This window comes from Xiphophorus hellerii, chromosome 1 (genome assembly GCF_003331165.1).
Source record: "Xiphophorus hellerii strain 12219 chromosome 1, Xiphophorus_hellerii-4.1, whole genome shotgun sequence".
Classification (NCBI taxonomy): domain Eukaryota; kingdom Metazoa; phylum Chordata; class Actinopteri; order Cyprinodontiformes; family Poeciliidae; genus Xiphophorus; species Xiphophorus hellerii.
The window spans coordinates 31,013,536-31,023,333 of NC_045672.1; the positions used below are offsets into that span (position 1 = coordinate 31,013,536).

Below are 9,798 nucleotides of genomic sequence, written 5' to 3' on the forward strand. Positions count from 1 at the left end.
CAAGCCAGCAGGAGAAATGGCTCAAGGTCTTTAGCCAACAACAAAAGAGAAATCCTACAACAGTAAAAATCTGGTACCACTCCATTTTTTTTTTCACATTTTGTGAAGAACAAAGTTGCGCTCACCGTCTTCTTCAGAGGTTTTTTTGTTGTTTCCTTCAGTGGTTCTTGGTGCAGCGCCGCCACAGGCGAGGAGGGAAACAAGTTGCTCAAAGGGTTTGGATCATTTGACACGTTGCAGTGTGAAAATGTAACAAATGTTGCAATTGAACCGACTCTACTGGACTATCAGGTCTGAAAACACCCGTAGAAACCGGGTCAGGGTTACATATTCCTGAGTCAAGCATGAGGCCTTTTGTCCAACCCTAACTGGGTCATCAACAGGACAATGATCCAAAACAATAGCTCTTCTTTAACTCTCCCGCAGTCTTAGTGTGACAAATGTCTGGGTGAGACAACAGATCGTCAGTTTCTGAAACCAAGCGCACACAGGGTCAATGTGACCCTGATGGGCAATGCAGAGTAAAAAAAAAGTCATGGGGTCTAAAAGACCGCGAGAGTTTAAGTCCCACTGAGGATTACTGGCTATGTTCTGATTATCTCAAGTTTGAGACAGAAATAAAGTTAAAAAGGTGTACACCTTCATCAGACATCATTCTCACTGTTTGTGTCTGAACTCCAGCCGAAACGTTTTGATGGTTTCATCGGATGCGTCAAGGACCTGAAACTGAACTCAGTTCCTGCAGGAAGCCCATCGTTCAGCCAGGGGGCGGTTCCATGCTTCCAGAACCCTCTACAACCTGGAGTGTACTTCTCCAAACAGGGAGGACACCTGAAGATTGGTAGCTACCCTCCCCGTCTTTTCCAAGTTTCAACTGTTTGAATCCTTTTTTGGTCAGAATAAGTACTGATTGACGTGTCTCCACCTCCTGGCAGGTGACTCTTTGGTTCTGGGTCGGGACCTAGAGATCCAGCTGGACGTTCGACCCGCTTCAGACTCTGGGCTGCTGTTGTACGCTGGAACTTCATCTGACCAATACCTGAGCTTGTTCCTAAGCCAGGGAGAGGTGAGTTAAGGTTTTGCCCAGCAGAAGAGAAACAGCAGGAAGAAGGTGGAGATTTTCCTTCTCGTCGTCGTTCAAGAAATCCTAAAAACCAAAACTGAGGAAGATGTTTTTGTGTCTAGGTGACTGTTTTGGTAATCAGTGGCAAAGGTGAATTCTCTACCTCGCTAATGCCTGAAGAACCTCTGTGTAACAGACGCTGGCACACAATCAAAGGTGGGTTTACAGAAACCAGTCATCTTCCCCAAACAGAACCGCTCTCTGTTAATGCTGATGTATTCTTCCAGTGGAGAAGAAGAACAACGTTCTGAAGTTGTTTGTGGATGTAACCGCCAAGCAGAGTGCAGGCCCCAAACAGAACCGTTCTGCAGGGACCAAAGCTACCGTGTACCTTGGAGGTGCACCAAGTGAGTACAATATCACAGTTCTCTGCAGAATTTCAGGGTTTCCACTTTGTCTTTACAGAAAGTGTCTGCTAATGCTCACACATAATGTATATTTATTTCTGTGGCTGGGATATTAAAGAGAGGATATTAAAAAATCTAAAATCAACTTTATACACATCCCCGCATCTTCATGCTCAGCTCCTTCAGACTAGCGGCAGCAACAATTAGCAAATACCTGGTGGGACTGCACATCTGCTGAACAACTTTTCAGTTCAACGCTCCTAAGAGACCGGATCTAAACGGCATCACAGAGAAGCGCTGTTGAGAAGGCGAAGTGTCTTAAAAATATTTTGACTTCACAATTTGACAACTTGAAATTGACCTCCATCTCTTTAAGTTATGTTTGATATGTACAGCATTTTTACAAAAACTGAAGGTAACAAAGTTGTTTGTATAATGTAAAATGGGTGGAGATGCTATGGGTCAATCATATTGCAATTTCAAAGTTTTCTTGATATTTGGGGCACTGGGCCACTCTAGATCTGCTGCTCGTCACCGTACAAAACTAAAAACCGAAGGAGACAGAAACTTTTCTTCTGTGGCTCCAAGTTCTTTCTCCGACTCTCAGATCAGCGGACTCAGTAAATAAAAACTTACTTACTTACTCAGTTGGTATAGAAGTTGCAGTCCTCATTGCGGTTGTCCTGGCTTTGATCCCCAGTGTTATGCAGAGAAACGCATGCCCTGTCGTGGGAAAATGCATCACTCTAAACTCTCGCATATGGGAAAACGGACTGAAATATGACCAAAGAGGCAACTTTTAAAGATACTTGTAACATTATCATGTTTCTTAACTATGTAAGCCCTATTTCGCAGATGAATTGAAATAAATACAGTTTTGACACCTTCATTGAGACATACGAGTTGAACATTTTACAGTCAATGTCTGATGAATATGTTCTCCGTTAATGGTTTGGAATTCCCCACTTTTTCTTTTAACACCATAATAGCTTACTGCATGACAAAACAGAGGCCCATTATGTACAAAATTTGATATCACCCTTAATTATCCAGTCTATTAATATAGGAGGGGGATGCATTTTAATTTCTGAGCCTGCCAATATCTGCATCCCCTGTCTATTGTCCTATTGATATGAAACTTGTATTAGTAGCTCATGGAACAAGTGTGATTTTGTAGAAAAGGTGAAATCCCTCTTAGCTCTTTATTTCTCCATGTTAGCAGGGAGATGCTTTTTTTTTTAAGCAAAGTCAATTATTAACCCCCCATTATCTGCCTGCTCTCTGTATTTTCTCCAAAAATTGTCCTATTGATATGAAACTCATACCAGCAGTTAAGAGAAGTGTGATTATGTAGAAAAAGTCAAATCCCTCTTAATTCTATATTTCTTCAAGCTAAGAGGAGGATGCATTTTTTGGTTATATGGATGTTGAGCCTGACAATATTTGCATGCCCTGTCTTTTTTCCCCAAATATTATCTTATTGATATGAAACTCATACCAGCAGTTAAGAGAACAAATGTGATTATGGACCCTGCCCTACTTCCTGTTCAATATGGGCCATTAGTGCCAAAAACTCTTCTTCGAGGGCTTGCTAACTCTCTTTAGTGACAAGCTTTTCTTTGCACATAATGTACCTATAATCTTATGGGTATATCAAGAGAAGTGTAGCAAATGGCCATATGTTTGCTCTTACCCTTGATCGATGCAGAAAAAGCTAGCTATCTTGCTTGCTAGCCGCTAGTTAGCGGTAGCGGCAACCGCCTGGCGTCACAGAACGCGCGCGACTTAAACTTTTAATAGAAAAGTCCCATGTAAAAAATAAAACATAGAATATACCTCAAATAGTACTGCCTTGTCAAAATTTAAGACCCTTAATTAAAGTATTTGCGAAGATAATGTTGCTTCCGCGATCCCTAGTGTCTGGGTCCTCCTGCTTCTGCGACAACGATCTTCTAACGGTTATTCGGCAGATTTTCCTCCTCCTTTAAAACGCTGTACAGCTTTATCTAATTTAACATCTGGCTTCTTATCATTAAAAAGGTAATTTTCCTCAAAACAACAACTTCAAAAAATGAAATAACATACGCCTGTTTTTCTAATCACTCGGTAAACTTTCTTTTGTCCGCCAGGTGGCGTCACAACGGCCAGCCATCCTAACGGGTTTCCTGTTTTCCACGGCTGTTTCCGCCATGTTAGCGTCAACCGTCGATCCGTGACGTTGTCTGAACCGCTGTCTGTTCACGGAGCCGTCGGAACCCGAGGCTGCCCTCACATGTAGAGCCTTCACATTCCCTGACAACAAAATACTGGTGGTGGGTGTCATGTTAATGTAGCTAATTTAAAATATATATTAATATTTATTTTATACTTTGGGGGAGAAAAAAATGCATATTTTATATTTTCACGTTTTTGTGCTATGTCTGTCATTATTGGTTTCACATAAAGATGCACTGATCTAAAATTAAAATGTAAAACAAAACAATGCTCCAATTTTGCAATATTTCATGAAAGTGTTATGTTTTGACTTCACTACATTAATATTTATGACAATAGGGCTTCATGAACTGGTTAAATTCATAGAAATTGATAGATTTGGCTTTTTAAATTGAGCTAAGTTAAATAAGCTGTTATATTTTTGTAAATGTAAGAACATTTTTAATTTTTTCAGTCACACAAAAAAATCACTGCAAACCAATAATTTTGACCTTAACTTGCCCCTTCTCTATAATCATTATTTACCTTTTTTTAAACCAACTTTCTCATATGACCTGCACCCCTTTTATTTTTGAACCCATGTAAAAAAAACAAGAAAATTAAGCTTTTTTGTATGCTAACATTTTGAAAGTAGCTCAAAGAATAAGCTGCCGCTCCGAGCCCTCATTTGTTTGAATAAAGTCTTTTTCATATAAAATTAGACCCTGGAGTGTTTTTCCAATTTGTACTTTAATAAAGATCTAGTCCCAAAAAGCCAACAGCAGACTGTACTTCAAGAGCAGAAAGCAAAACTTAAGGCTTGGTCGCAGCAAGAGAGACATCTACATTGCCTTTGGTATAGAAAAACATTTAAGACAATGCTGAAGTGGGAGGAAAAGTAAACAAAAAGTAGAGAGAGATATGGGACTTGGCAGGCTGGTCTCTAATCTAGACTCATGTCTTCGTCATCTTCTTTCTTCTCTTTGGAGTCTCCTTTGCTGCCCTGCATGGCTCTGGCAAACGCTTCCACGTCTGAGGAGGAAACAGAAATATGCCTGAGACGCAAAAAGACCAGATTTCTTAAAAATAGATGGACAAATGCATTAAATTTACAAAAAATAAAACTTTCCATGATGTAAGGGGCGTAAGGCAGTGTGTTTATCCTACCTCCCCTGTTGGCAGCGTCCACAGCTTCAGCCGACAGACCGAACTGATTCATCAGCGGGCCGAGCTGCCCCGAAGCCAAAGCGCTGCTGAACATACTCATGGACTGAAGTCAGACAGAAACCAGAGTCAGAAATAACCAAACAGATGAAGAACCGTCCATGCCCTGGTCTGGTTCTACCTGCTGGAACTGCGGCGAGTTCAGGGTGGTCTGGATCTCCTCGGCGCTCTGCGGTAAGCTCTCTCCGCTGGGGAGGAAGGGGAGGAGTCTCTGCTGGACTTCAGGGTTGGTCAAGATGGGAGCCATCATCTCCGGGGTGCAAACGCTCGCCAGGTCCACTGGAGGAGACAAACCACACAGTTAGTTGGAGCGTCCTCCGTCGCCCTGCAGCAGCAGAGCGGACCCGACGGCCTGCTGACCTGCAGATCCCTGCGGCGCTGCAGCGGCTGCAGGAACATTCATGTTGGCCAGGATGCTCTGCAGGTCGCTGAGCTGGATGGGCTGGTGAGGAGGAGGGCTTCCAACGGAGGCCGGCGTCACAGGAGCCTGAGCTGGAGCTGCAAATGGGAAAAAACAGCATGGAGTTCAGGAACCGTCCAGGTCGATTTGGTTGATTTAAAACAGGAAACATAGCCAATGTTGCAGTTTTGTCCCCAACTGAACTGAGTCTACTAGACTTTCACGTGTGAAAACAACTTAAATTTAAAATCAATCCATAGATGGCGGCATCCTTTATTAATTTGGTAAACAGAGAGCTACTTTGGGGTCGTAATCAGTTAACACAGAAGTCCAATTAATTAGTAGAATGAACGACGATGCAAATAATCAGAATTGAGCATCGAGACCTGCCGTGTGAGATAGAACTAAGGCTGTTGTACCTGGAGTAGCAGGGGCAGCAGCAGCGGTGGTGGCAGGAGCGGAGGCAGCAGGAGGCGTAGGCGTGGTGGGTGCCTGGGTGGAGCTCAGTCTGGGGGCTGCAGCTGATGAAGAAGAGGCAGCCGTGGCTGCTTGGCTTCTAGAGCTGAGGTTAGCATGGAGACCGAGCGTTAGCGTCACGCTAGAGGAGGAAGTCTTAACGATGCAGAGGTGAGGTCTTACCTGGATGAGGAGCTGCTGGCGGACGGGCCGCCGCTGCCTAGCAGGTTCGCCAGTCCAGGTCCAGCTAACGCTCCCAGGCCTCCTTACACAAATCACAACAAATCTATAAAAGCTGCTCTGATGAAGCATTCAGGCTTTACATCAGGCCTGCACAATATAACCCATCACAATCGTCATAGCAACATCAATTTCAGCAGGCATTCACTTCCCTTGATTCCCCAGTTGGTGATGCCAAAACTAATAAAATGTGGTGATGAAGGAAAAGAAATCAGAAAAAAAGTGACTCCATTAGGATATTCAGCAAGTGATGGGAAAAAAAAGTGTTTTAATTGCAATTTTGTGACGTACAGTGAATCCTCGTTTTTCGCGGGGGTTGCGTTCCGAACAGAACCCGTGATGGGCGAAATCCGTGAAGTAGTAACCTTTATTTTTTTACAATTATTATGCAGCATAATTAAATACTCTACATTGAAACCAAAGAACAAAACCTGTTTTCAGGACCAAGCATATTTTTTTAACAAATAGAACGCTTTCTTACAAATAACTACAGTAAAATAATCATTTTAATCATCAGTACGAAGTGCAGTAGGACAAATTGTGACTCGCGTATTTCACTGTTCCTCTGACTGTGACGCTGCGGCCTGACTCCACCCTCTAGTGGTTTTTTCTTCTGAAGCCTGAGGTGCAGGCGTGCTTTTTCGAGAGAAGAACATAGTTATCGGTAATTGTTGTCGCTCTTTTTTTCTTCTGGGCAAAATCATTTACCAAGCTGTATTACGTATATTTAAATACCGTAACATTATGGGCACACAGGTAGAGAAGAAGCGCGGAGACTGTTTAGCCAATCAGGACGCAGAATACAATGCACTGTGAAAAAAAACTGCCCAAAACATTCGGCGAAGCAGCGAGGCCGTGAAAGGTGAACCGCGTTATAGCGAGGGTTCACTGTACATCGATTTCCATACGGCTGAAAAACCACCTCTTCCAAGCACAAAAACTTTTCATCGAAAAAACTTAGTTATTTTTTGTTTAAATTAAGCAAATTTATTTTCTTAATTTCAATTGCGCAATTCTATGGCTAGTAGAGACGCAGCTAGTGAAACCTAAAGCGTTACCCAGAGTGCCTCACCCAGTCCACCGAGCCCCGTCGGACCGATCAGCTGCATCAGCTGGTTGTGGCTCATGTTTCCCAGCAGGTTCTGCAGGCCGCCCTCTCCGCCCAGCGCCGACAGCTCGTGACCGCTGCCGCCTCCGCTGCCCGGAGCGCCAGGAATCGGAGGGTTGTTCAGGAACTCGTTCACCTTACGGCAGAAATCCTCATCTTTGTCCGTTTTGGGCTCCTGAGTTGACAGTTTGAAAAATTGTCTCTTATGTGCACTTAGATTTCCATTCAGCAGATTAGCAGCGTCTTCCCACCTGCATCCAGAAGAAGAGCCTTTTGGAGCCAGCCTTGAACTTCAGCACATAGACGCGTCCGGTGGTGCACTGGTTCACTCTCTTAAACTCACAGTCGTCAGGGAAGATGATCAGGTCCTGCAGGATATTTCAGTTCTGGTTTAGTTCTCCCGGAAAATAAGCCTCGTACTCAACCCCACCAAAAAAAATACTCAACCCAAAAATGATAAAGATCAGATATTCTTTATCATTTACATTAGTCTGTTGAGTTTTTGCAGAAAACCACCCAGCATTTTTTTGCTATTAAGAGTTTATTCAAAATTTTCTGCAAAAAATGGTCAAAAGCATTGAGTTTATGTGATGCTAACTCCCACCTGCAGGTGGCAGTATTTCTTACTTCTGCTACACTGCTGCCTCAACTTTGCTTCATGTCATGCTATAAATATAAAAAGCCACATTTAAATAAGAAAGTCTATCTCAAATATTGCTAGAGTACCACCACAATCAGGAATTTTGATTGCAAAGAAAACAATCATTAAATCCTGGGACAGTTTTCTGTGTTACGTTTCTAAAACAAGAATCAAAGCTTGAATGTTTTGCCAACCAACAGCAAAACACAGCAGAACATCTCCAGTAACGAGAAAGTAAGGAAATTATTTTGGTTTAATTTAGTTTAAAATAGAAAATACATTACTATCCACAGAGAATATGACAGCACTGTTAAGTGAAATAATTTCCAATCACATCATGAAAGTAATAAACATTTCAGATTTCACTGAATGTGTGTTTTAAATTATTGGCTTAATTTAAAGAAAAAATCTTTACTTACATCATCAACGTTCCCGGTGGTTCTGTCCTTCCAGCAGAAATGGATCAGGGAGTCGTCGGACTGCTGGATGTACACCAAGCCCTTGCGTTTGTCGGGTGTAACCGTGTTCCCCTTCAGGCTCATTTTACCAGCACGAAACTCCACTAGATACTTGCTGGAGCTTCCCCTAGAGCCGCTGACCAGACTCGGAAACAGAGCGCCGGACGACATCTTTATTCCCAAACTGAGGAAAAAAAACACAACAAGATGTCAGTTTTCTGAGGTCATCTCATTTACAATACCAGCTGCCATCTTGGTCCAAACTGCTGACTGTGTAGTTTTTTAAATGTAAAAAAAAAAAAAGACGAAAAATGTAAAATTATGTATCCATAATAAGTGGTCAAGTTAAATAATCATGATTTTATTAGAGATAAAAAAGTGCTTTAATCACTTCTGTCCATAATTGAACCACTTCCTCATTATCTACCAAATCCTAGTGAAATCTGTTCATTTTTCCCTATTCATCACAAATTGTACCAAGTTACATTAGCTTGGTGTTTGGTTAGACCTTTTACTAATTTGATAAATTTAAATTGGTAAATTTTTGTGGGGTTTTTTTTACAGCTGGATCATTTGGTTTTATTTGCGGACCGCCATATTGGATTCTACGGCCGGAGTTGATGATAAAACCCAGATTTCAGGGATTGACCCAGTTGAAGTTGTTTACGAGAAAGTTGTTTTTTAATGCAACCAGGACCTAACTAGCAAAAATCCTACACACTTTTTCTGCGAAGAAAAATATTGCTTACCTTAGACACACATCCTTGACTGAAAGAAGAATTACTTTTTAATCATAAACAACTTTCTAAGCCTACAGATAAAGAACAATGCTGTAAAAGTTAGCTTTGCAGAGCTATCTGTCAAATGTTTTCTGTTTTATCTTCTGACTAACACCTGATTATTTTATTTAGTTAATGTCTTCCTTTAACCTGTGTGGTGAGTTTGCTTTCACTAAATTAAATTTTATCAGTTAAGCCACGAAGTTGTTGTTAGCTGTGTGTAGTTCTGGTTGTCGATGCTAACGTTAGCCCATGACATGGCTAAACAGATGAACGACTAAAGGCCGAAGTCTTGCAGAGCAAAAACCTTAAGTTGTTTAAGGAAATAAACACACACACAAAATACTCCTTTGAAAACAACAAACTTAACATTTTTAAAAACTTACATTTAAATACTTGCGGCTAAATCTTGAAATATCTCAGAAGTTTTCTCTCCGCTGCGTCTGACTGTTACGCCACTTACGTAGAATGAGTGAACTTCCTGTTCATCGTGAACGCGCCTGCTGTTCACGATGCGCACGCATTTCAGAGTTTTATGGCAAGCCTTAGCATCAACAATAATACAATTAAATTTCAAAACCACTTAATCGATTCCAAAGGGAAGTTAAATGTTGTAACTCATATTATTCAAAGTTCTTCACATATTTACTTATATGCACTTATATATATATATACATAGATATAAATATGGCAAACCTTATCATAATTTACATTAACGAGACACTAGTAAATAATGTGCTTTACGTACACGTCAATTCACGGTGATGGCCTAATAATACAACTGTTATGAACAAACAGTTATTTTTCATGAAAGGTAGAACTTTTAATAT

The 9,798-nt window shown here is 41.4% G+C and overlaps 2 protein-coding genes across 5 annotated transcripts in view; one reads left to right on the forward strand and one right to left on the reverse strand.

Annotated features, from left to right (window-relative positions):
* The window catches only part of lama5 (laminin, alpha 5), a 96,346-nt gene extending 91,962 nt beyond the window's left edge, over positions 1-4,384 (forward strand). For all 3 annotated transcript variants that reach the window (XM_032560267.1, XM_032560275.1, XM_032560283.1), the window contains exons 76-80: positions 682-841; positions 936-1,066; positions 1,186-1,279; positions 1,351-1,470; positions 3,600-4,384. In XM_032560267.1, the coding sequence (XP_032416158.1) occupies positions 682-841; positions 936-1,066; positions 1,186-1,279; positions 1,351-1,470; positions 3,600-3,748 (654 nt within the window). In that variant the 3' untranslated portion in view covers positions 3,749-4,384. The remainder of the gene's footprint in view (positions 1-681; positions 842-935; positions 1,067-1,185; positions 1,280-1,350; positions 1,471-3,599) is intronic.
* A 10-nt stretch (positions 4,385-4,394) lies between these two features.
* Positions 4,395-9,470, reverse strand: adrm1 (ADRM1 26S proteasome ubiquitin receptor). Of its 2 annotated transcripts, none has more exons than XM_032560304.1 (10): positions 9,355-9,470; positions 8,151-8,373; positions 7,343-7,459; positions 7,056-7,266; positions 5,927-6,005; positions 5,707-5,849; positions 5,248-5,385; positions 5,009-5,166; positions 4,831-4,933; positions 4,395-4,695 (listed from the first exon to the last, which is right to left on the reverse strand). In XM_032560304.1, the coding sequence occupies exons 2-10, from the start codon at positions 8,358-8,360 to the stop codon at positions 4,607-4,609; spliced, it is 1,248 nt and encodes a 415-aa protein (XP_032416195.1). In that variant the 5' UTR covers positions 8,361-8,373; positions 9,355-9,470; the 3' UTR covers positions 4,395-4,606. The 2 variants fall into 2 exon arrangements, with proteins under 2 accessions (XP_032416195.1, XP_032416186.1); XM_032560295.1 differs by having other exon boundaries at positions 5,927-6,008.
* Between the last annotated feature and the right edge of the window lie 328 nt (positions 9,471-9,798).